This window comes from Sycon ciliatum, chromosome 6, assembly GCF_964019385.1.
Source record: "Sycon ciliatum chromosome 6, ocSycCili1.1, whole genome shotgun sequence".
NCBI classification, from domain to species: Eukaryota; Metazoa; Porifera; class Calcarea; order Leucosolenida; family Sycettidae; genus Sycon; species Sycon ciliatum.
In genome coordinates this window covers 25,050,469-25,076,327 of record NC_088648.1, presented here as the reverse complement: position 1 = coordinate 25,076,327, position 25,859 = coordinate 25,050,469, and the positions used below count along the sequence as shown (strand labels likewise).

The window sequence follows — 25,859 nt, the reverse complement described above, 5'->3', positions numbered from 1 at the left end:
AACAGAGCTGATATAATTATGATGATGAATTGTTTCGTTACCTGGAGTTACAACTCCCTAGGCCCTGTCTTGACTCTTCGCACCCGCGCGGCCGCCGCGTTGACCCAGTACGAAAAAGTTCACGCGTTGTGCGCAGCCTCACGGTTTACGAATATTTGAACTCGGATGGTGAGCCAATAATAGTTATGATGAAGAAAGGAAAAGGACAAAACGTTACGAGTTATGACAAACTGTCCACCAACGTAACCAGATCTTATACAGTCAGCGAGTGCGACAAATCGCTGACTGTATAAGATCTGGTTACGTTGATGGACAGTTTGTCATAACTCGTAACATTTTATCCTTTTCCTTTCTTTACGAATATTCGATAGCTTCTTTCTTTAAAACAATTCCTTACGGTGCTACGAATTTTCGTTGTGCGCAACCTCTCTAGTAAGGAAGATTGATAAGTGTGATAGAACTGATACTAGCCAGACACAGCTAGATGGAAATTACCCGGGGAGGCAATAAGCAATGGATCATGAAAAACAAGCGGGGTCAATTTTAGGACGAATGTCACCAGCAGATACATGTACATGTACATGTAGTATGCAGACAAGACGAGGATTGCTCCTTCTTGAAGTTATGGGCAATTCATCACCATAGCAGCAGCGTTCAGACTGTTTTCTTCTGCTTCGTTCGGGGACGACACCAGAAACCTTCCCAGCCAGTTCTGCGCAGTGCCATTGCCTGTCACGTGATGCTGTGGAAAGCAGGTCACCTCCATGTTTTTGCCATGGTGACGCAGACGCTGCCCAGTAGCATGCGGGTGGTGATGATACTGGTCACGTGACAGCGTCGTAATCGGACTGGAGCAGGTGATGTTCACCGTCTTGCCGACACGAACGAATCCTCTCATCCTGCGACCAGTCACCGTCGTCATACCGAGTCTCGAGATATCCGTCATATCGCACAGGATCTCTGTTGCACGGGACAAGGAATGAAGACAAAACATGTAAGACGTTCAATGCACAAACCCACGTCTTGAGAAAGCACTGTGCAATGATGAGGTCTAGATTGTTTTCTGTATCTCCAACAGCCACATCATGACCTGCGCAATCTCCGGACAGCTAAAGCTGTTTCGATCTTGTTAGATCTCGTCAGCGGAGCTCCGAGTTACTGGCCGAACCGATCAAAGTGGTGTGCTCTAACTGCGAGAAACACAGCGAGCTTGGTACAACAGGGCATCATGAGCTGCACATGTATGTCCATGCCATTGCTGTCTGTATTATTTTAAAAGCTGAGTTGCCATTCCAAGTTTCCTCTCGCCCTAAAGTCTGTACGGAAGCCTCCACATCAGGATGTTGAGCGCTCTTGGACCTTTCGGAACAGTCCTTACAAGATACTCAAAGTATGCAACTAATCCATGGTTCCGATGAAGGCGCCTACATACTAGTTTGAACCTATCTATAGACACATTTAAGCTTACGTTCGCATCTGGGAAACTGTCCAAATACGGCCGTGTTGTCCTCGGGACGTCGATAGCAAGGGACGTTCACGTCACCATGTTGAACGAAGTGTTTCTTGCATTTCAGTTGCAGGTTGGACCCAATTGCGTAAGCTGTGGCGTTGCTCTCCACGACAAGGTGTCTTTTTGCGGCATAGTCTTGTCCTTGGGCATCCAGCCGACATGCTGCATGGGAGGAAATGATTGCCGACACAGTACCACCACCTAATACATCACAGTATCGAATCTCGTAATCCGTTTGCAAGCAACTCGCCCACAGTAGGCAGTGCATTATCACACCCAACCCGGTGATTTTGTCAGACTTTCCGTCTGGCGACCATCGTTAGAATTTTAGTACTGTTGTTTGTTTGTATTCTTTATTTAGAGTGGGAAGTCCAAAACAGGCCCTAGCCTAATAACAATGGTCCCACTAATCGAAACTGTACACAAAACAATGTTTTTGTGAAAGCTTGTAACATCGTTGTGGAGAGTACAAACTGGTGATCAAATATGACGGTACATTGCACTCCGATTTATCCATTTTACCTACATTGTACTTCCAAGGATTAGTGTTCAACGGTATTCGCGAACCAAGTCAGCGAAAGCGCCGTTTACAAAATGGGTACGAACTGAGACTGAGTAGCGACTTCGGTGGTAATAGTAGACGAGTCTTCTTGCTTCTACTGGGAGGAACGCTTCCTGCCAAGCTTCAGATTTCCATGCGAAGCAGACGAGAAGCTGGTTGAATCTGCCAATGCAAGGTCCCGCTACCTGAATCCAAGTAAAGCCACAGGGCCTGATGCAGTACCCGCTAGAGTGCTGAGAAAATGTGCCGACTCTCTGGCGCTGCCCCTATCCAAGCTGTTTACCCTGTGCTTCTGCAGTGGTCATCAACCTGCCATGTGGAAAGTTGCCAACGTCGTACCGGTGCACAAGAAAGGCCCCAAGTCGAACCCCCGAAACTACCGACCGATATCACTACTGGCTACTGCCCATAATGTCTAAGTGTATGGAGTCCATCGTGAACCGCAGCCTGTCCAACTTCCTGAAGAAGAAGGACATCTTTTCTCACAGGCAGTTTGGCTTTCGCACTGGACTGGGGAAATGATCTGCTGATTGCTCTTCAGCATGAGTGGAGCCTTGCAGCTGCCGGTGAAGGCCTCGTCAGGGTACTCGCAGTAGATATTGCCGGGGCCTTCGACAAGGTCTCGCACAACGGCGTCCTCCACAAGGCTGAGCGATGCGGCATAAGTGGCCTCCTCCTTGGCTGGCTCCTACCTGACAGACCACCACGTCCGTGTCGTCATAGGCGGCCAGTCTTCACCGACGGACCGAATCCAATCTGGCGTGCCGCAGGGCAGCATCCTCGGCCCCACCCTCTTCCTTCTGTACGTCAACGACGCAGAAGACCACCTGCCTGATGGGGCGAAGCTGGCTGTATACGCCGACGACACAACTCTCTACAAGTGCATCACCACCCGACTCAGACTGCCAGAAGAGACAGCAATCCTCCAGCAGGCAGTAGACTCACTGGCAGCATGGGGGAGCAGATGGAAGATCAAGTTTGACTCTGAGCCCACAAAGTCGCAGGCATTGACCATCAGCCACCACCGCTCGCTACCCCCCCCCCCCCCCCCCGAACGCAATACGCTTCCCAGGAGCAGTCGCAACAGAAGTAGAGGAGGTCAAGCTTCTTGCCGTCACCTTCGACAGGCAGCTGGCATTCCGCAGCCATATCCGACAGCTTGCAGTACGCGGAGCCCAGCGGCTCGGCTTCCTCCGTAAGGCATCGGCTGTGCTAGACCCAAAGCACCGGGCAATCGTGTACCGTGGCTTTGTCCGCCCTGTGTTAGAGTATGACATGCTGGTGTGGATGAGCGCAGCCTCCACCACCTTGGCCCACCTCACTGCCATCCAGCGCCGTGCCCTGCACATAATTGGAGGTGGATCATACCTCCCGAGCCTCGACATTCGCCGTACCGTAGCAGGGCTCTGCTTTCTGTACAAGCTGCACTTTGTGGAGGGTCCGGAAATGGTGATAGCCATTCTGCCACCATCAGCAGCCGCACCGCAATGCTGCATGTCTACTCGTGCGACAACAGATCTGCAACACATCATCCATCACAACTCACCAGTATTCTTCCTCCTCAGTCACGAAACAACACGCTCCGCTCATTTCCCCACTCCCTCATCGCAACGTGGAATCAGCTCCCACCTACCCTTCTGCAGTCTCCCCCTTCTCGCAGAGGTATGCATACGTTCAAGAAAAATGTCAATGACCACTTGCGGCGCAGCAAGTGGGAGTGGGCCACAGACAGGCTACGATCTCTCCATCGCAGCCAACATACCAGCCTAATTATACTGACCACACTCCAGCTCCCTTCTACCCCTCTTTGATCCCCTTCGCTCAGCCTTAAAATCCGATTATCAGTTCTCTCCATCTTCCTACGGTGCACTGCTTTTACTATTGTTTTGTCCTATCTCAATCTCAAATTCTCCCCATCATCGTTTGCAAAGCCGGTGCTTCTCTCTTGGATGCACATGTTTCTTTTCTCCTATGTATCGGCGCACAGGAGTAATTCCGAGACCTTTGGTCGGAGGAGTTCCTTTTGCCCCGCCCCACTTCCATCCAATATGCCACCGCCCCCGCTGTGCAGCATCCGATGGTACTGTGGTATTTAGTAAAAAATAAATAAAATAAAAACCTGCCAGAATGGTTCGGCAAGAAGCCACCGACTTCGTCTACTTCAACCGTCCAAATCGCTTATTCTATTCATCATCAGCTTTATTTTATTATTACTCACCTTGGCATAGCGGTGATCCATGTCCATATGATGTCCACTGTCCATCCACACAAGTCAGAACAGGATCAACACTAGTGCGTACACGCTGTAGTGTCCACGGGTACTTGCAAGCAGAAATGCTCAACTTCGTTCCAGACGGGTAGGACTCGTTCTGGGCCACACTGGAACCTGAGTCGAAGATCAGCATGTCTTGGGACATTCTTATGGCTTGTGGCAGAGTTTCAGCAGAGAAGATACACCGCCGAGCTGTGATCAAACACCGCGCCAATAGGGTACAGGCATATTACCAATAGTACATCAAATGTTAATGCACTCTTGATACCCAATGCACTCTTGATACCCAATGCACTCTTGATACCCAATGCACTCTTGATACCCAATGCACTCTTGATACCCAATGCACTCTTGATATTATTTTAGTGTGGTATTTAGTCGTTGTACTGTCTTTTATAACTTTACTTGGGCATTCCCAACAGACCCTAACGTCTTCTTACATCGCAGCCAAGATGAATAGTGTGGTATTGATGTGGACGCTGAAGCACATGTACATAATGGTATGTGTATGTGTATCTCAGCGGATGTTTACTAGCTGAACGGAAACGTTAGTGACCCCTCTGCTACCGATTGAGTCTATCCGATGCTGCGAATGCTGTCATTCACACGCCCTTCCCCCCAGAGTTCGTGCCAGCAACACCAAGATTGTGCCCATACGATCTTTACTTTCTTATCGCTTCTACGCTTTCATTCGTGTCTGCGCGGTTGACTTCGTCCACTGTCCGGACATTGGATGTACAAGAGAAGAGTGTTCCTTTGAGCAAAACGGTACACAGTGCACAGACTATGAACTAGGGTCCAGCGGATTCTGCCGGCAGAAAAATTGGCAGAATTCGGTACTTTTTCTGGTAAGTTTCATGCGAGTTTGGTACGTGGATAAAGAAATGGAGCAGAATTCGAGGAATTGCCCGCCATAAGGTTTGTATGGTTCTGCCAATTTTACTGCTTTTCGAGCAGAATCTGCCACCTTTTCGAGCAGAATCCGCCGGTCCCTACTACATGTATGAACCAAGTCTATTTTTGAGTCACTACCAACCCAATATGTGAATAGACGTAGTACAAGCACAGATGTACATGTCCATCTACATACACATTTTGTAGAGGACTTGTACCAATACCACCTGAACATGTACAATATTACGATGGACGTGTGCAGATGAGACTGGGATGGAGGGCCAAGGACTAAAATTACAAGTAAAAAGGGAGGAATGGACTCGGATGGACAGCCAAGGATTAATTTATAGAAAATAAAAAGGACCAAGGAACTACAAGTTACACTAAAGAGAGGAGCAAAGGTTTATCAAGTTATCCGTTTTTTTGTCCAGCACTAACAGTGCCATGTATAAGCACGATTCGGGTGAGTCAAAACGTGCAACAATTAGCACAAAACTGAAAACTTGTAAACCTTTGGTCCTCTCTTTTTAATTTCACTTGTGACATATTTCCGTCACAACGTTTATGGTCGTTTACAATCCAAAATTCCAAAAGGGCTTTGAAGTAGGTACGCTAAGTCGCGAGTCGTCAGCGCTTTCTTTGCAGATTGTCACATTCCGGAACAAGATGTTTACCTTCGAAGTCGGCGGCATTTTCAGACCATTTCAAGGGGCATCTTCCCAAAGACAGGCCATGATATACGGCGCAAGTGTTCGAAAGTGCTTTGTGGCCATTCTGAGCTCCGTGAATGTGTTCTCTCTTATCTTGTTCCAACTCTGGCGTGTGGATCCTTACCTTTTATGGTTGAAGTTTTACAATTGGCCTAATTGGCTAAGTTGCCATATTCCATGTTACTAATAGCGTATACGATGAACAATGGCAAATCGTCTCAGCTAAAGTAGCTACATTTCCGATTGGTGCTCTTCCCCAAGAGCCCGTGTCCCCATACTCTACATGTAAATTATTACGCGCCACTTTGAAAGTCCCGCGATGGGTGAGATCTTGTACCAGGCACGGAATTAGCCCACTGGAGATGGTATGGTAATGTGCTAGTAGCGAAATAGCCTTCCATCTCCTGTATCCGTGTATACATGTACTACTGTGCACCTGGTGAATGGACTGTTTTAAAGCTGTCCTGACTGGCCCTGATTGTAGACTGTATCCTACAACGATGATATCTATTGGTGCATTGGCTGCGATTCTCGGCCCACATACACCAGGTTGCCACCAGGGCCCTCCAACGCCTCCACTTTCTCCGGAAGGTGGCGCCACTTCTGACAGCACCTGGCCGTATTGCTGTTTACAACGGCTTCATACAGCCAACCATGGAGTACTGCTGCCTGGTCTGGATGGGGGCTCCACTGGCCCGCCTGGACGCAGTACAACGCAGGGCACTAAAGCTGATAGGCCCTGGAGTCTCCGTACCAAGCCTGGAGCATACGCGCAGGGTGGCGGCCCTGAGCCTCCTGTACAAGCTCTGCTTCCTTCCACCGACGAGCCCCTTGAAAGCGATTATGCCCAAACCACTCCAGCTGGCGGATGAAACCCCCAACACCCGTCTCTCCGCCCAGCGACGCCAGTCACACGACTTTCCCTTGGCATGTAGCCTACCTCGCCGTTCCCGCTCAACCATGGCCAAGACTTTCCCTGCTTGCGTGCTGAGCGCATGGAACTCCCTGCCTCGGAGAATCCTCGCACAGCAGCCATACAAGGACGGGTTGCTGCAGTTCAAGAAGATGGTCCACCATCACCTGTTGTCCAGCAACTGGATGCAAGCAACCGACGCCTTGTAAACCTGCTACATGAACTTGCTGAACTACACGCTCTCATGTACATGTACACTCTCTTTCTCAATCTACCCCCACCCGCTCCCCCTGTTCTTTCTCTTTCCCTCATAGTCATACTTCCAATAAAAAATGTTATCTGGTGCGTCCAGAGCGGGACGATGTCGAGACCAGTTGGTCGACGGAGCGCCTGGCCCCCATCACCATGGCTGCTGCATGTTCCCATTGCGTGCACCGCATGGCGTTTAGTAAAAAAATAAAAAAATAAAAATTGTACCTTGGCAGGCGCAATGCTACCACATGAGGTGTTATGGATAATGAAACTTTCCTAAAAAAACCCTCAACACACTACAAGTACTGCTAAAAGAGAACAACACAGAATGTCCATGTGCCCGGAAATTTTGACGATTGAGGTCTCGCCCACAGCACCAACCCTTCTCCTTTTTTAATACATTCTCTGGAACCGATCGTATGTACATGTACTTTGTAATGCAACAAGGAAACTAATTCTAGTTCTACAGAGTATCAAAAGCCTCTTTTACCGCCAAAAACAAACACAATGGATTCAAATACTAGTACAATACAAATTCTAGTTCTCAGATGGTGAGCCAAGGACAAAAATTGTAATAATGGAAATTGTGGGCACAAGTTATGCGATCGAGTCCACCAACTAAACAAGATTTTGGAACAGTCAGACGTGCACAATCTAGCACAAAACTGACAAGGAGTACTGAGACATTCCACGGCATGAAAGTCAGCTTGAGCACTGCTCGATAGCGCTAACCAAGGGCCTTCCAACTTGGAAGGTTCAGTGATATTAGGACTAATTCCATAAAGTCTTGGAATGTAGCTTGTGCTCGGCTCGATGGCGCTAGTCTTCCCATCTTTGGAATTAGCATTAATATCAATGAACTTTCCAAGTTGGAAGGCCGTCGGTTAGCGCTATTGAGTAGTGCTCAAGCTGACGTTCATGCCGTGGAATGTCTCAGTACTCCTTGTCAGTTTTGTGCTAGATTGTGCACGTCTGACTGTTCAAAATCTGGTTTAGTTGGTGTACTCGATCGCATAACTTGTGCCCACAATTTCCCATGTTACAAATTCTAGTTCTACATATATGTACATGATTGTACATGTACTTACGCTTGGGAGTGGGAGTTGGCTCGCAGCGAAACTTGGGCGGCACTAGCAGGGAAGGGTTTGCTGCGTCCGCCATGCACCGCACGAACAGCAAATACCCGTCTGGTGACGTCACACTGCGGTTGACGTCACTGGCAGAGACTATGACGGGACGCAATGGTTGCCGTGGCGACTGAATACAGCCGCAGAACGCACCGTACGTTGTCGAGTGGCACACAGACTCAGCAGGGAGTATCCGAGATGAACATGGTATGCTATGTACCGTGGTACCTGCAGAAAAGAAGTAGGAGACTTACATGTACATGCATCTAAGCATCCATCTTCTTTAGGAGCATTTCAAATTTGGACTATTATAAACAGGAAATTAGAGGCCACATGCCTCGTACTGCTCTTTTCTCTCCGAAACGTGTGAGTTGCCTGTATGATGCAAGCCAGATATTGATTGATCGAAGAAGGATAGATTTGCCATCACTGTGGATAAGAGTCATACTGTAGCTCAGTTAGTTAGAGCATTGCTCGCGAATAGCGAGTTCTCTGGTTCGAGTCCTGGTGTGACTGAAGATCTTTTCTTTCTTTCGTATCTGGCTTGCGAGTGTTGAGTTTCGGAGAGAAAAGAGCAGTACGAGGCGTGGACCATCCTTTAATAAAATAAAATAAACAACAGCAACAACAAAAGGGCAAATGCTGAGTCAGCTCAAGTCAGAATGCAGCGGATATGCCATTACAGCATCCAGTGTTTGCCATCATATACAGTATGCTTGTACCGGTAACGGTATGTAACTATGGACATTTTGTGTTCGTGTTGTCCTCTGTCATTGCTTTTACACCCTGCTTTTCTGGCATGGTCCATGTTTTATCTCGCACATGTATTTTGGTTTCAAAGTATGCTTTGCGTCTTAGCGTTGCGTTGAGTTGAGAACTTTAAAGAGTCGCCTTATGAGTCCTCACTGTCCTTTATTGAAAAAATGTCACGGTTCACGTGAGACGCGGTCACTCAGTTGGAGACGGAGATTTCCGCATCCGCAGGAACGCCACCGCCCTCTAGGATCAAGGCGCAGATGCAGCTCCTGAAGCGGTGGGAGGTGAGTAGATCAGACCCACCACAAAATGGTCCAAGACCGACAATCCCATTCACTGCATCCATGTATTTTATTGAAAGCAGCCACTTAATTCCAGGTTGCAAGTACAATGTACCGGCATATACAATGTACATTGTATATGCAGTACACTGTACATGTGCAGTATTTTTGCGGTAGTATGACAGAACATGTAAAGAGAAGGTTCGACAGGAGCAGGAGTAAACAGATGGCGCCTGTCAAATGGAGCGATGATTGACACGACATGAAGTGCTCTGATAAGAAGAACGTCAGAGCACTTTGCGTCGAACGCACTGGGAAAACGGCTGTTGGGAGCATTTTTCTGCATACATATCACATCGAACCAAACGATTTTATCAGTTGTGTTCACCACTCCAGGGCAAACATGGGCACATAGCAAAGACAATCTCTCATCCGCGTTACCAGGTTACTCACAGATCTACATGTACATACATGCACAAGTACAGGATTGTACAGGTACATGTACATGCAGATACCATGTTGTTAGATTGACAGCATGAAACAAGGACACTGTGCTCGGAAGCAGTGACCTGACTACTGCCATCCACGGTTGGCAGAGCCTCGGTCCGTTGGGACCATCTGAACCAGCATATGGGCGTTGAACCCGGTTCTAACCCTCAATATGCTAGGGGAGCTTTAGACTTCTCCTAACGTCAGTCGTGTATTCTTTGATCGCTCCTGGATGTCGTCCTGATAGTCATGTACAATGTACTTGTAGGTACTCTAGCCTGAATTGTTTTCTTAAATCCTTTTTCTTCCAACTTCTGCCCATGTACGAGTACATGTACGTGTAGAGGCCAGCAGTGAATAAAATGTCTGGAAAGGCTACGCCCTTTGGGTGGTGAAAGTGAAGATAACACAGGCGATCTGGAAATCTCAAATTTCTCAGACTGCACGGAACCAGTAACTCTGAGCTTGGCTGAGGAGACCTGATAAGGGAGATTGAGTCACATGATTACGCTCTCTCGTCTCGGCTAGGTAGAGTACTCTTTTGACGTTTCTGGTTTAAACGATTGGTTCGCACATGTAACGTCATAGTGTACAATCCTGTTCTTTTAACTTTCTTTTTTTACTTTAAATACCATCACAGAACCATCAGATGCTGCACAGTGGGGGCGGTGGCAATTGGATGGAAGTGGGGGCGGGGCAGAAGTAACTCCTCCGACCGAGGGTATCGGATTCATCGTTACTCATGTCCCATGCGCGCCGGTACGAAGAAGAAATTAACATGTGCATCCAATAGGAAAGCACCTTCGAAAACGATAATGGAGAATTTGGAGATTGATATAAATTGTAGGACATAACAATAGTAAAAGCAGTGCACCGGGGAAATGTACATGGTTGTGCCTGGTCATTAGTGTTAAACCTTGTATGGTAGGACACTGTGCCAATAATCCCCTGTGCTAAGGGCAAGCATTGGCAGAGTTTGTCCGCAGGTGGTGCCGGTGACCTCAAGAAGCTCTCAATATCCTGCCACTCCGAGTACATGCTGGCCCGTTGGTAGACGGCGTGATCGTGGACATAGAGTACAAGTTACATCAGACTCTCTCAGAACTTGCCTAGTGGGTGAACACTATAATTATCACGTGTATGAATTCAGCTACATGTTCATGTAACAGTATGTGTATGTAATGTACAGTGCTGCCAACTGAAATCCGACCCCCTAAGCGGTGGTTTCACATTCTTTGCGATGTGAGCGAACCACTCAGGTGGTCGGATTTCAATTGCCAACGCTGTATGTTTGTGAGACACACGTACAAAGTACCTGAATAGAGCTTGATGATCCTGTCCTTCCCTATACCCAGCACTAAGCATATGCGGATAATGCCGGCAGAAAAAATTGGCAGAATTCGGTACTTCTTCTGGTAAGTTTCATGCATGTTTGGTATATGGATAAAGAAAATTTAATGGAGGAGAATTCGAGGAATTGCACGCCATAAGGTTTGTATGGTTCTGCCTGTTTCACTGCTTTTCGAGCAGAATCTGCCACCTTTTCCAGGATTATCCGCCAATGCCCACCCAGCACCCACGTGCTGGAATCAGGCAGAAAAGAGCTATCATTATTACAGTGGCCTAGATTAGGCCCGGTTTGATTTGTGACTACAATCAAGTGGATGTATTTGTACACATACATGTACATGTACATGTATGTGTGGGATGGCACCTGGTATTAGCAGTTTGTCATCCCTATTTACAGTGTCTACTTAGACCCTACTACGGCTGTACTGTGCTACTGTGCTGATGCAGAATTGATGGACATATGTGGTCAGCTAACTGAGTGCTGTAACACGAAGACGATCTCAGTTCTGACAGCACTCGGTATTTATCTGAGGGTCATCATTAGCTAAATGAACTGTTCTTATTCCTTTCTGGGAAACTCCCCAAATTCAATGGGCACCCTGGACTTTTAGAATCCAACTAATGCAACTACACTGTATCAAGCTCAGGCGATGTCCTACGCCAGGCCATGGTACATGGTGCGGCCAGTTCACCCGTGTTGGTGTGTGAGCGCTTGCTTGAGTGCCTGCTAGCATCTACAACATAGTACTCCGGACACTGTCCGACAGGTGAAGTCACCAAGGTCATGGGAGGCTAACTAGATTTCTTTGACCCTTTTCACTGCATGTACACGTTCACCGTGTCCGCGTGTACCAGTATGTACATGTAGCTCAAGTCGAACGATGGTCGGCTTTAATAGGGAAAATGAAGATGATTTCTACTACTTACCGGTAATTTTTAGCTGCTTCCATTCCATATTTTTCATGGCATGAGATGATGGCGTCTTGTGTGAGTGCCAACTCTTTGTCATTCCTTTCATGTAGTGCACATCATTAACATAGTCATAGGAATCGTCTCCCCCGCATCATGAGTCTGCGTTCTCCGACACCTACTGCTCAGCGAAGCTGAGAACGTGAACGAGAGTAATAGCCTCATATGGAAATCCGTGCAGAGCGAGTGCTTCAGCACGAACGGAGCGCGAAAGGTGATTTCCAGGCCGGCATCGCGTGAGCTTGAGTGCAGGATGAAAATTGGTAACGGCCAATTTGCTTTTTTCTAGTCCTCCTCTCAGGTCACCCTATAATTTGTTTGATGCCTTGCTGCTCTACATGTACAGTGCACGTGTACATTGTATGAGTCCTCGTACATGGTTATGTTGTGCCGCTGGATTACAAAGGTCCCAATACCGGAGACAAGTGCTTTAAAAATGGATGGTACTACGAGTGCAAAAACAAAAGACTAGACTACGTCGATCTACACGTAGACTACGTACAGCTGAACGCGCATGGTGAAGGTTTGCGCCTTTTCTCTTTTTTATTTCACGCTCGAGTTGTCATCGATATAGAGCTGTAGTACGTAGACCTAAAAAAAACTACGAGTGCGCTTGAAGGTGGTGCTGGCTCAACGGCAAGCGAACGATCCTGTCCAGATGAGTGCAGACATCATGGCCGCACAGTGGGGCCTGTCTCTGTAGTGTAGGATGGCTAAAAAAAAAGTAAATTATCGTGTCCGTTCCCGAAGGGAACTCACGACGGCCGCTACCACCCGGTAAATCCTAGCGGCAGATGCAGCGCCTAACGGTGGGGGTGAGTGGATAAGTCTCACAACCACTGGCACAAGTGTAGGATGGCTGACGCCCTTAAAACCTCACACTTGAAGTCATTCGGATTTCCATAAGAGATGCACATACTAGTAATCTGGAACCTGATAATTTGCTCATAGAGATTCTGACGGTTAAAGGAATAAAGGCTGATTACTAGTCATGTCAAGCAATTTGCCACTTTGTTAAGAGGTGCTCGATGTACCAAGAGACACCTAGACGAAATTCTCCAATCAGGAACCTATGCTCGTGCGACATCGCTGCTTCGACCCGGTACCCTGGACCTGCAATAGGGTTAGTGTACATGGTGAGTGGACGGTTGCAGGCTGACAGATGTTTATCACGGGTAGCAACCTATCACTAGAAAATACCTTTGTTTACCTGGAGGGGACGCTGCAGCCCCTGGATGATCTCATTCACCGCCAGTGACCTGTCAGCATGTCTAAACCGACAAGGGCCGGTGGCGATTCCCTCCTCTGTAACATCATCGGCGTCTACCGCTTCTGATTCGGATTGCATGGAGAAAATCGCTCAAGAAATTGTTTCCAGGGCTCATGGAAGTATCAAGTCGCTGGCGGACATGACGATAGTCACACAAACATGCCATGCATGTATAAATTGCATGTACATGTACATGTACGTTTCCGAATTCTGATATTGCAGCTAATTTAGTCTTCATCATCCGCAAAACCATATCTATAATATCGATCCATCACGAAAGACAATAATCGCGTGCCTCGTAGTTACGTATTAGCAAACATGATCTTAAATCTATATCCAGCCAGAGAGTATGAAGCATGTCAGAGAATTTGTTTCATGCTAGCTGACTTGAGGAACGCACGCCTTGGCCAAGGGGTGTTTTCAGCAGTTGGGTGAATTGATAAAGATCAGAGGTAGGCATATGCGGATAACGCCGGCAGAGAAATTGGCAGAATTCGGTACTTGTTCTGGTGGGTTTCATGCATGTTTGGCATAATGTGGATAAAGAAATAGAGCAGAATTCGAGGAATTGCCCGCCATAAGATTTGTATGGTTCTGCCAATTTCACTGCTTTTCGAGCAGAATCTGCCACCTTTTCGAGCATTATCCGCCAATGCCTAATCAGAGGGCTCCCTGCCTTGCTAAAGCGGAATTTCCCACCGCGGAGCCTACTCTCTGAACGGTGTACATTAAGGCGGTACGACTTGTAGGGTGCGCTTTTGTGCAAAGTCAATTGCCTCAAGAGTCACCCTTCAAAAATGTCAGAAACCGTTCGATTAGGGTATCTCTTGTTTACCGCATTTCCGTGTACAATGCATCCCCCTCGTTATAAGACCCTGCAGACGAGGCCTTCTAATAACACTGTACATTTTTGGTGCCAGTTTTGAGTGAAGGGACTGTAGTAGTGTAGGTGATCTCATCGGCTACGTGCTACTGTTTCGTGCTGTGCTTTGTTCACGCGAGAGTTCGAGTGCATGATCGTATTTGCTCGTTTGCCTGCGAAGTGTAGTCTCGTTCCCACTCGCGGACTTAATCCTATGACCATGGCACCCAGGTCTACGCAAGCAAGCAGCTTTGTTTGCCAATCTTCAAGCTCAAATCGAATGTTACCAACGGCTATCCTGCATCGGGGGGGGGGGGGGACGAAGGTCACACCAAATCTAACTCAGTAATCATTACTCGCAGCCAGTAGAGGTGAAATCGGCTTCTCAAGGACGTTCTACACTCCAAAGATATACATTAACAGTACTTAATCATTGTACTTGTACATCTCCGGGATACACACGCACCAGAACGAACATTGGATAATCGAGAGATCCTTTCAATTATAGAATTCATTATTAATTAACGTCCCTTTTACATCCTAGCTAAATGTATTTCGAAGTAGGACCCATGGCATGCATGGACGCTGAAACCGAGAGCATTTTGCGTCCTACGAATCCATGCTCTCGGTTCTGTCATCGGGGTCATGCACAAGTTGTTCGATTCTCTGAACATGATGCCAATGCGCGGTGTGGCACATGGGCACCAAGGCAAACACAGCCGAGCGGTTCGCCAGTGTCAGTTGCTGGTAAGTGCAGGAGAAGCCTACGCGGGTAGGCTGATGTCCACCCCTGCAGTGATGAAAGGCTGGTGTCCACCTCTGGCTCTAGCTCTGCAGTGATGAAAGGCGGATTTCCACCTCTGCAGTGATGAAGTTTGTCGTTATATTTGCAATGAGTACCACCGGTAGAATGTAACCCTACAGAGCCACGTTTGCTACAGTCCAGACGTGTACAATCATCCTACATACAAGACACCTGGAGTAGCAATTGCGTGCAGGATAACCATGTAATTGTTGGTTCCAACTCCAGTCAACCTCTGCATGTATGGGTCGACCACATGATGTTGGAAATGATCGTTCCACTTTCCACATGCAGTGATCGCATTCTACACAAAATTCCTCACATGACGAAAATAATTTGACGCCACGTTATACAGACACCTTTCACTTAACTTGCATATGGGACCATACGTAACGTCCCAGAGGCCAGTGTTCCCAAGCTAGCATTGTGCAGTGTAGGAGAGCCTGCTCCGGCCGTAATTGCCCAAGTCCAAACAGTGCCGTCATGGTCAGGCCGCTTGCCAATGCTGCTTGGCAACGAACCGGCTCATCTCCTCCAATAGTGGCAAACACCAATCAAGGATGCTCTAGCTGAGGGCTGACTGACGATTTCCCTTGCACGCTGCCAGAGGATTGAACTCACTAATTCCGATTGCAACTCAGTGCACATAATACTAATAGGTTCCCCAGATCAACTCACGCAACGAACATACAGTCGTGTCGTATGAAAGGAAAGAACTCAAGTAGAAGTAGTTAGTTGCCTCCTTTCAGTTTGTCACAATAGTGAAGTGAAATCGGAAACAGATGTACAGTGCAGGAGTCGACGACACCACGCATGACGATTGCACTAACAGAGGCCCTTAATCTTTTCAGGAAGAGTACATAACCCCTATACTCTACACACGCAACAGAGGCGAGAGGCTGGGTAGCTGTAACTTGAATTATTATAAGTTTCACGCACTTCAGCGATCATCAGACAGCAGCATTTTCTATCGAATCCTCGATGAGCAGGCCTAGATATTTTATACTAGTGTGGAAGTTAGTGCATACATGTACATGTATGTGTGAAGAGTAGACGTGGCAATGGGACAGTGCTATTGAGTTGTTTGTGAGAGCTAACGGATATAGGTGAGAATAGAGGCGATAACCCCTACACTCTATCCATGTGCATGGGACAACACCTTCATGTTCATGTACATGTACATTGTACATGTACAATATATATACAATCAAGAGTACATGAACTGTTTTCATGTACTCTTGATTGTACAAGTACTACTTAGTGAAGAAGACCACACATCCCCGACTATGGCCCCAGTCTCCAGATGACTGGTTTTCAGCATGAAACTCGTGAGTAGAGACATCTAATCACTTTTGTTCTACCGGATTTCGTTTGTAACCCCTATACTCTGCTTTCAAGACAAAAGGTGGTTCTCCACCGGGCATGCCCCTCTCGCGTGATACCGAGTTGATATCTGAAGATTCCTCTCTTTCTTTCTCCTTTTTGCCCTACAATCATCGCTTGTCATTATACTCATGCACGTCGACAAATAGGAAATGCTTACAGCGAAATCAGTCCTCCTTGTTGCTGTATTAAAGCTGCTGTCTCCAAAACGTTCGTTCGCGTATCTGAAGATTATTTTACAAAGATATGTTCGGAATCGAACCCAGAATATGCCAGGAATGATGTTTCAAGTACGATTTTAGGACAGGTGGATGTTGTAACATGGACTCTTCTCAAACCGGGTTACAAGTTGACATTGCTGGAAAGCACATGTACATGTACATGTATACCAATAGAACGCCGTGGCTACACATCCGCTACTGCCAACACTCGCATACCACTGCTAGATGCACGCATGGAATTCCCATCTCTCTTCCTTTTTACTTGCCTGTATTTGGGATTCGTTTGACTCTACGAGATCGCGGCTCAACTAACGAATGATTTATCTCAAGACACATTGCTCGCAGCGCTTCGCGAATTGTTGCTCCCAACAGGTGAGATAATGAGAGTTTTCTAATCCACCTGGATATTGGATCGTTGGATTCGAGCGAGATTGGACTGAGTTACGATCTGTTGAAGATCTGCATTCTTGTCAGATTGATCGCGCGCCCTACCAAAAAATGCCCAAAAACAATGCTCGTTTGGAACATTTGTGGGGTTTCAGGCAACGGGACCCCCCCCCCCCCCCCTGCGAACGTGCCTGCTACTATCATCGGACCATAATACTGGGCAGTTGCACCCCATTGAAATACTATAACAATGTACACAAAAAGGCACAACGGCTGCTTTCAGAGTTTGTCGCAACTCCGAGTTCCCTGCCAAATGCAATCAATCATCAGGCGAGTGTTTTCATATCCGTATGCGTGAGCATGAAACTTAAAGTAGCAGCAAACAAGCCTTGATTGTCCTTGTTGTTCTGTTGTGTATTACGCTCTGCCTTTGTGGTGTTGAGCACTGCCAGCACTCTGGGTACGTCCGTCGTTGTACATGTACATGCATGTATAGTTCTGAACCATTGCACATGACAATACAACAATGAGAGGACCCGGGAGGTGTTCCGGGTTGCGAATCATCTTACCGTCCTCTCTTGTTTCGTCATTGGCTACTGATGCCGCCTTCCCATGCCCCGCCAACGCGCACACCACGAGGGTAGACAGCAGGCGTGTCGACGACATTCTCTGGACCTTACGGAGCAGGGGCGCCAAATGTAGGCAACAAGCAAGCGTGCAAAATTCCAATTGCAAAAGCAGAAGTCGGACTGTGGGAAGGCGTACGTCCACACCGAGCATACATGTGTGCGAGTGAGAAACGAAAAGGTGAACTGTCTGTACCAGGTTTGCCCCTTTTACAGTATAAAGACCAAGACTCGGGCATGTAGATTGCAAAAAGAAAGTCAAGATTTCTAGTGTAAGACTGGCTGTAATCATGACCCCCCAGTACAGCAAGAGAAAACGTGAGGGCACAGGGAGAGGTTTCTGCAACAGTAGTACTGATCGCGAAAGCAATTGCAGCCCTGTTATTATGTGCTGTGTTGCACTATGCGAGCAGCTCATATTCAGATTGCTTGTGAACGCGCTAGTAGAGGCGACTCCGAATGAACTCCGGGAATCACCACCTGGCATATGCGGTTGGTGGAGGCTAGCTTGCATTAGATGTACACGAATGTGTGCCTGATGATGGTGATGACCATTGCGACATACATATACTGATATAGTGGAGTGGTACAGTGATATACATGCCACAACCATGCTGGTTTAAAAGATCTGTTCTATACTGCTTGACGATGGCTGGAATGCGGTACAGGTGCGCACAGCTTACACCGGGGCCATTGCAATAAATAGACGTGCACATCGCGTCACTGTTCGTTCTCCCTGTTCGTTCAGGTGAGTCGCAACACACCTCAACACCACATACTGTACGTGTGCGTGAGGGTAAACCAAAATTCCGGTGCGACCTGGCACTCCGAGTTCCCTGAACGCGGGGAGATTGCTGCTTCGCACACTACTATGGTGATTCGCAGTTATGGAGAACGCTTTAGGCGTAGCAATGTCTATAGACGATCGTCTATCACCCGGCCCGCTATTTGCCTGCGCTGCTCATTCCTTCGTGCTGCGCATTCTAGGTGGGACAGGTTTTGTTCATGCAATTACAACGTCTCGTGAAGTCCATCATGATGCTCGCTGCCTGGACCCCACACCTACATGTACATTTGTATATTATGATTCAACGGGCTCAAGGATCATCATCGCAACCAGAATTGTACTTGAAAGTATCCGGTCGATGACGTAGCCAAAACTACCAACGCTTCTGTCGACTTTTAAACGCCTTCAAAGGCGCGGTTTCGGCACATAGTTATTATGGGGGGAATATGGCCGAAATACAATACTGATACCAGCTGCTGGGTGCGTGCTGTCATCTCGCTAAGCCGATGAATCATCCTCTTGCGCTGCACTTGTACTTGTAGGTACTACTACTTCGAAGTACGTACATGTGTGTAGGGATGAGGCATCCTGCAGCTTCATAACTCAATGGGAATTGGTGAGCAGACATGCTCCCTCTCTGGGCACTGCAAAATTCACAACCCATGCTCGTTTCACAGAATTATATTCAACGTTTTGAAGTGGCATGTGTAATGTTGCTACAGTGCACACTCGAATGATAATACCTTGATCCTGCCCCGTAGACCTACTCAACTCAAACCTTTTTCTTGCATATTATTGAGTATCCAATAGTACATAGGAATGGGTTTGCTCCCACACTGGAGCTCGCGCTATTCCGCCGAAGTCGCAGCCACTATTTCGTACTGTTATCCAATACATGTACAATGTATATACTCTAATTTCAGAAATTTTCGGTGCTCAATATTTTCAGTATGAGGGCAACAGGCCAGGTTAGGTGAACAGAAATTTTCGGTACAGAGAAGCAGTTCCCTATTGGATTATGTGTGTTAGTGTTTGTTCGGTGTATTGAAATTTTAGGTACTAGTATGAAACAGACGCACCGAAAGTACCGAAAATAAAAGTACACCGAAAATTTGTGAAATTACAGTGCTCTGTCCACCCGGAGAAGCTCTATTGTACATGGGCATGTACATGTACATAATCGTCAGTCCAGAGTCATCATATATGTACTTGATTGTACATGCACAAACGAGTACTAGTAGTAAAGAGTGCCAGTTTGGATTCGTCGTAACCCAGACTTGCATGCTAATGCAATCATCAGACGACTGATACTAACACCAGGGGCTACTTGTATTATTATTAATGATCATGCGTGGTACTTGGTGCTGAAATGAGTAGACACAACATTACTCTACACGTTTCACGAATATAGGCCAATATCAGGAAGACGTCTCAGTTCTACTCTTATTCATGGTGTGAGGGAGAAAGATTTACCCTCGTGTACGTGTAATCATACAATTCTCTCTCTTTCTCTCTCTCTCTCTCTCTCTCTCTCTCTCTCTCTCTCTCTCTGTCTCTCTCTCTCTCTCTCGCTGTCTCTCTCTCTCTCTCTCGCTGTCTCTCTCTCTCGCTGTCTCTCTCTCTCGCTGTCTCTCTCTCTCGCTGTCTCTCTGTCTCTCTCTCTCCCTCTCTGTCTCTCTCTGTCTGTCTCTCTCTCTCTCTCTCTCTGTCTCTCTCTCACTCTGTCTCTCTCTGACTCTGTCTCTCTCTTACTCTGTCTCTCTCTCACTCTGTCTCTCTCTGTCTCTCTCTGTCTCTCTCTCTCTCTCTCTCTCTCTCTCTCTCTCTCTCTCTCTCTCTCTCTCTCTCTCTCTCTCTCTCTCTCTCTCTCTCGTTGCTGCTGATCGTTAGGGGAGGTGGATTATGCCGGCATAATTTTTGGCATAATCAGGTCCTTTTTGAGAAGGAGCATAATATGGCATCCGAAAAACAAGGGCAGATGCCCAAAGAGGCTGTTATATACACACCTGCTATTGAAGGACCATACAATCATAGCGATTCTTGTTGATTTGGAATATTATTTTAGCAGCCACTATAGGACATCTCCCAAAAGTTCAGCGTTTGCTTGTGAATTTGGTATCCCTCTTGCATATTATTGTCTTGTACTTCCACAAAGCTCCCAGTCCACATCATGACAATGGTCTGAGTCCTGTTTTCATGACAATTATCCGTTCTTTTGGTCTTTTTGGTGAAGTATATAAAAGCGTAATCGGCTGTTTTCTCGAGCATCCTGAGAGCATCCGCTAGAGCATAATCTGGTCATTTTCCGAGCAAAATCCTCTTACCTCTACTGATCGTGATAGGTATAGGCAGCTTGTTTATCAGTGTACATGTAGTTAGTTTTTTTTTCTCTTTTTCTGTTCTTTGATATCATGATGCTGCTGCCTTATGACACACATGACACCCCTACGACCAGAATGGTTGTGGGGTATACATACATGTACATGTACACACACACTTGCGAGGTATGTTCATACATTGTACATGTACAGGAACATACATTGTACTGTACATGTAACCGTCCGGCTTTGCGTTGAGCAGCAAGTTTAGCTACTCAACGCGAAATACCTCAAGATGATGGTGATGATGTAATGGGGAAATCCCCAGTTTTCCCTATACTATAGTACAGTATGCCCATTCTTCACCAGTTGCCTTTTTTCTTCTTTCTTTTTTTTACAAAATACACAACTCACCGGCAGGCACATGGGGTGAGATGGTGCTGGTGGGGCTTGCCATGCTCAACCGACCAGCAAGCCCCACCAGCACCATCTCACCCCATGCTAGCCCCATGGGGCCTGTTGGTGGCCTAATGACACGAACTCTAGTAATAGACTTTTAGGCATGGTGCCTGGTGCTGAAGAAATTCCCCGATCATCCCTGATCCGTATCAGATTTCAAGCGTCATTAGCCTCGAATTCAAGGGGCTCACGGCTAATGGATGGACCCACCCGGTCTACAATGTCATGAAGTTGTACGCCGAGACAATGACATATGGTCGGGTGTCGACTGGCTTTTGCATTGTTGCGGTCGGCGACCATGTGCATCCGCGATGCCCGATCATCATATCACCGTCCTGTAAATGCATTGCGAAAGCTGGCAATCTCGGAGGGCCGGCTGTGAGGTTTTGAAGATGATGGTGGGCAGGACAGTGCCCTTGTAGTTTCCTGGGTTTTTTTCTTTTCTTTTTTTTTAATTCGTCTTTTGCGGGTTTTTTTCATTGATTTTGATGTGAAAAGGGGATTACAAAAGTAGGGACTCTTGGTACAATGTCATGTCGTGTTGGCATGTGCAGATGCCCGCGCTACGACGGCATGCACTCAACACTACCAGGACCTGGCACTGCTCTGACACTACTGTAGTGTCACTACTACGCAAGTGTCAATACAGTGTCAGAACTGTTATTGTTGCAATGCATTTAGACTGGCTCGTTCTTGCAGTCTGTCCCACGTGAATTCCCCGGTAGAAAATCAGAAAGTCCATGCAGGCCATATTAGGAGATCAGAAATCAGATGAACAATGCAGGTCTGAGTCTGTGACTCTGAGCGACAAGGCTGCACGTAACGTAGACACACAGTGTGCTTGCCGACTGTCGACGACTAGATAATAATAATAATATAATAATAATAAAACTCGGATGTTGAGCCTTAAATAAATGTAGAAAGGAAAAAACGACATTATGGACATTATTGCACTTTCTGACTGTATAAAGTATCATGTTACAGCGATGGTGGAGAGTTACTCTTAACTCGTATCCATGTCTTTTTCCTTTCTACATATAATAATAATAATGAATGTTTATTTCAGGATTACCCAAAGGCTAGCGCGTTCTAGATATCTGGGGATCTCCTATTTGTGTATATGTACAGAGAATACATTATTTTTTATTTTTTTATTTTTTTACTACCGGTATGTTCACATTCCCAGCTCGAAAATAATAAAGAAAGACAATGATACTGAGACTAGGACGAACGTGACAACTATTGAGCAGGGGCTGCATGGAGACGCAGCAGTGATGGTGGGGCATTGATGGCTCTAGCTCTGCCGACCTGAGGTCTCGGCATCACGGCCAAAAACACGCACCAAAAAAAAAAGATAGAGCTGTACGAGTCAGCAAAATGAAAAGAAAGAAAGGGTTAACACCAGCGAGTGTGCGGGAGAAACTGTGAGACTATTAAGTTACTGAGAGGAGCATCATCATGGCTGATCATGGCGAGTCGGTTGTCTGAGCCAGTTGTGGTGCATAGATAGGGATAGAGGAGAGCGACGAGAGCATCATCATAGCGAGTCGACTGCCCAGAGCCAGTTTGTGCTTCGCAGATGGCGATACACATTACAACATACACATTGTAGTTTTGAATGCTTGCATTCCCTTGCTGTGGGGAGGCTGGGACAGAAGAGCGGCGGGGAGGGAGTTCCAGTCACTAATACTGCAGTGTGGGAACGAGCGCTTCAATGCCAGCATCATGTACATTGTACAGTCGTCCTACTTCAATCCAGCACTTTATAAACCAGCACCCTTAGCATTGGGTAAGCCCGCACCATCTACATCTACCGGGTATAATCCAGAACAATTTTCAGTAGCAAAAATGTCCTCTTCATGCATATTGCAGCAGTAAATCAGATTAAATTTTGTTAATCCAGTAACCTCTCTAACGCAGCAGAATTTCAGGAGCAGAAATGCTGCCAGATTAATACACCCTTTCAGCCCTGACCGGAAAATCACCTCCTACTGGGCCAAAAATGGCAATTTTTGAAAATGCATATTCTGGTCCAAAATTGATTGGAGATGTTGGGTATGGACATATGCACTGTGAATCCAAAGAAATTTTGTAGGATTTCATTGTGCGAGACTCATAACATATTTATATAATTATGCGACTTTTGGCGATTTTTCCTGAAAATTCTTTCAATTTGGGCAATTGACGACAAAGATCAGACAAGCAATGGCAAGCAGTGCTATAACTGGTCAGTGTTGACTTCAGAATGGAGAAATGTCAAATAACATGCTTGATATGATCCTGGTGTTCTACGGCAACCTAGACTAGAGTACAGCAACTCGTTTTATACGGCGTTTGCATCATAAGCGACTTCGCGATCCAGAATGGGTCTTTCTTTTTCTTGGGCGCCTCGTAAAGCTTGAATCCGCCAGCAGCCCTACCTACTTCAAGACAAAACCATATGATGGACAGTGAGGATGCCGAGTAACTGGAGTAGCAACCACAGCAACTACATCAGCTATAATAGCAGCCGGTGCAATGGCAGCGGTTGGCTCACTGTGCTCGGCGCATCCCAGGGTGATTCAGAGTCATCTCTGGCCGCACGCGTACGTACGCGGCACAGGTAAAGTCATATTGATGGAGAATGCAATGCTGCTCATTCTCTGATTTGGACACTCACTGGCAAGACAATCCAGCTATCTAAATATTCTGAAGCATTCCCTAAACAGCCGAGTGCATACTGCGTACCGGTGTACGTACGCATGAAAATTCAAGAAACAATCGGCTGCGCAATTTCTGATAGTGATTCAAAATTGCACAATTGTTGACTATTCTGGATTCATATTAGATAGCAATCTCCATCCTGTAGGTGCCTGGCTCTGTACTCAACATACAATACTTACATGTATGCACATCTCTATTGTGATCTGCATGCATGCCTGACCAGTACACTTGACTTCAAATTCAAATATTTTCAAAAATCTGACCTTCAAATTTCATCGCAGTTTACTTGAGGAACTTCAGCAAACGGGCTCTGGACAGATAGCTCCTGCTCAGAACACCATGCCTAGGTGTCAGAGACTTCAGCATCGCTTTCCAAATCTCTTTGGTCTCCAGCATCCCCTGCGTCCGAGTCAGCTGCGATCTTTTGAATAGCAGAAAATTCGTAATCCTCAGAAAACGACTCCGACACAATTTCGCTGTCTCCAGAATCATCCTCAGAGTCATTACCCGCCTCACACTGCTCCACAGGACTCCTTCCATCGACACAGAGTAGTTGAGCTACTTACCTTGCCGAGAAACAGCAGGGCAAGATGACGAAAACGAACTTTGAGCAAAACAATTTATTTGAACGATATGCCAAAAATATGCACTTCAAACTCGATGCTCGCGGCTGTTCTGCTGTGCAGACTGGCCACATATCTACGCTGCGTAGATCTACACGTCGATATGCCAAAAATATGCACTTCAAACTCGATGCTCGCGGCTGTTCTGCTGTGCAGACTGGCCACATAGATCTACGCTGCGTAGATCTACACGTCGCTCACACTGCGATCATGAGCACGCCTCCATGCGTCAGCAAAACGCAGAAACGTGGCAGTCGTGCTCACACTAGGCCTCGTACACGCGTAGACGTGAACTTGTCACACAAACTTTACGAATTGCAGTTCGTATCCAAAAGAGTTCGTGCGTTTCCTAATAAAGTTGTGGCCCGTTTTGGATGTAATTTTTCGCATGTTGCATGTTGGAGGAAGTGCCTCGTGGCTCGTATTCTTGAAGTCGACGAAAATAATTCATACAATCAGGTAGGTTTGGACTCTTGAGGTACTGCCGCTGACATCCAAGCGCTTTCGCTTTCCTGACCTCGTGGTCAGAGCAAGTGCCAGTGCAGTGGAAATTCCGGTAGTGGTTTCTTTCGTCTGTTGCCGAGATGAGAACTGTATTTTCCGATGATATGTAACTGAAATGTCGGCATTCCATCATCGCAGAAAAGTAGAGAAAGATAATTTCCGAAACCGAAAAGCCAGACCAAGCTGCCATCGTATTGAACGAGTACACTGTAGAAATTGGTCACTGACCCGATCACAACGAAGCAACTACAAAAACAAAAACAAAATCGACATCGTCCAAAAAGGGCAAAGAATGCATATTTGGCGGTGCGTGCGTGCAGGACCACAACTACAAAATTTTAAAAATGTGCAAATGTCGAGGTGACATCGACAACCGCCGATTTTCATGAATCAACACACCGGAATTTGAGAAATTGAACATACTTCAGGCCAGGTTGTACACAAATACGCTTCACGTCTACGATCATGTTGCCGCCAAGTCGTGGCACCCCCCTCCGGAGGTCGCGGTCACGATTTGAAACGTGGCCGCGACGTTTTGGTCAAGTTCATGCCGTTGCCATGCAACTTGGCCGCATGGACGCTGGTTTTGGTCGCAGTGTGAGCGCGCCCTAAGGGCCTTCAGCCCACTGGCACTGAGGAACAGTTCCAACCCTCTGATGTTGAGGCATCAGTACAAACGCGACGTACACTGAGGACGTATTATACGTCGTCAGTGGGGCAGGGCTAGGGGCAGACGTCATGACGTATACGACGACAGTTTGAATTCTTTTATTCTCACGATGGCCTGTGGCCAATATTAAAGGGGAAGTTAAGGCAAAAATTAAAATTT

At 46.8% G+C, this 25,859-nt stretch overlaps 1 protein-coding gene across 1 annotated transcript; it reads right to left on the bottom strand.

Moving 5' to 3' along the window:
* Window positions 1-595: 595 nt before the first annotated feature.
* Window positions 596-4,489, bottom strand: LOC135820159 (uncharacterized). The gene is made up of 3 exons (XM_065333471.1): window positions 4,291-4,489; window positions 1,469-1,672; window positions 596-960 (listed from the first exon to the last, which is right to left on the bottom strand). Exons 1-3 carry the CDS (start codon window positions 4,487-4,489, stop codon window positions 623-625), a joined length of 741 nt encoding a protein of 246 aa, XP_065189543.1. The 3' UTR covers window positions 596-622.
* Between the last annotated feature and the right edge of the window lie 21,370 nt (window positions 4,490-25,859).

Coding starts and splice junctions, on each gene's coding strand:
- LOC135820159 (XM_065333471.1), bottom strand. CDS start 4,489: ATGTCCCAAGACATGCTGATCTTCGACTCAGGTTCCAGTGTGGCCCAG. Junction 1,673..4,290: donor TGGATCACCGCTATGCCAAG/GTGAGTAATAAT, acceptor CCTCCCATGCAG/CATGTCGGCTGGATGCCCAA. Junction 961..1,468: donor ACAGTTTCCCAGATGCGAAC/GTAAGCTTAAAT, acceptor CCCGTGCAACAG/AGATCCTGTGCGATATGACG.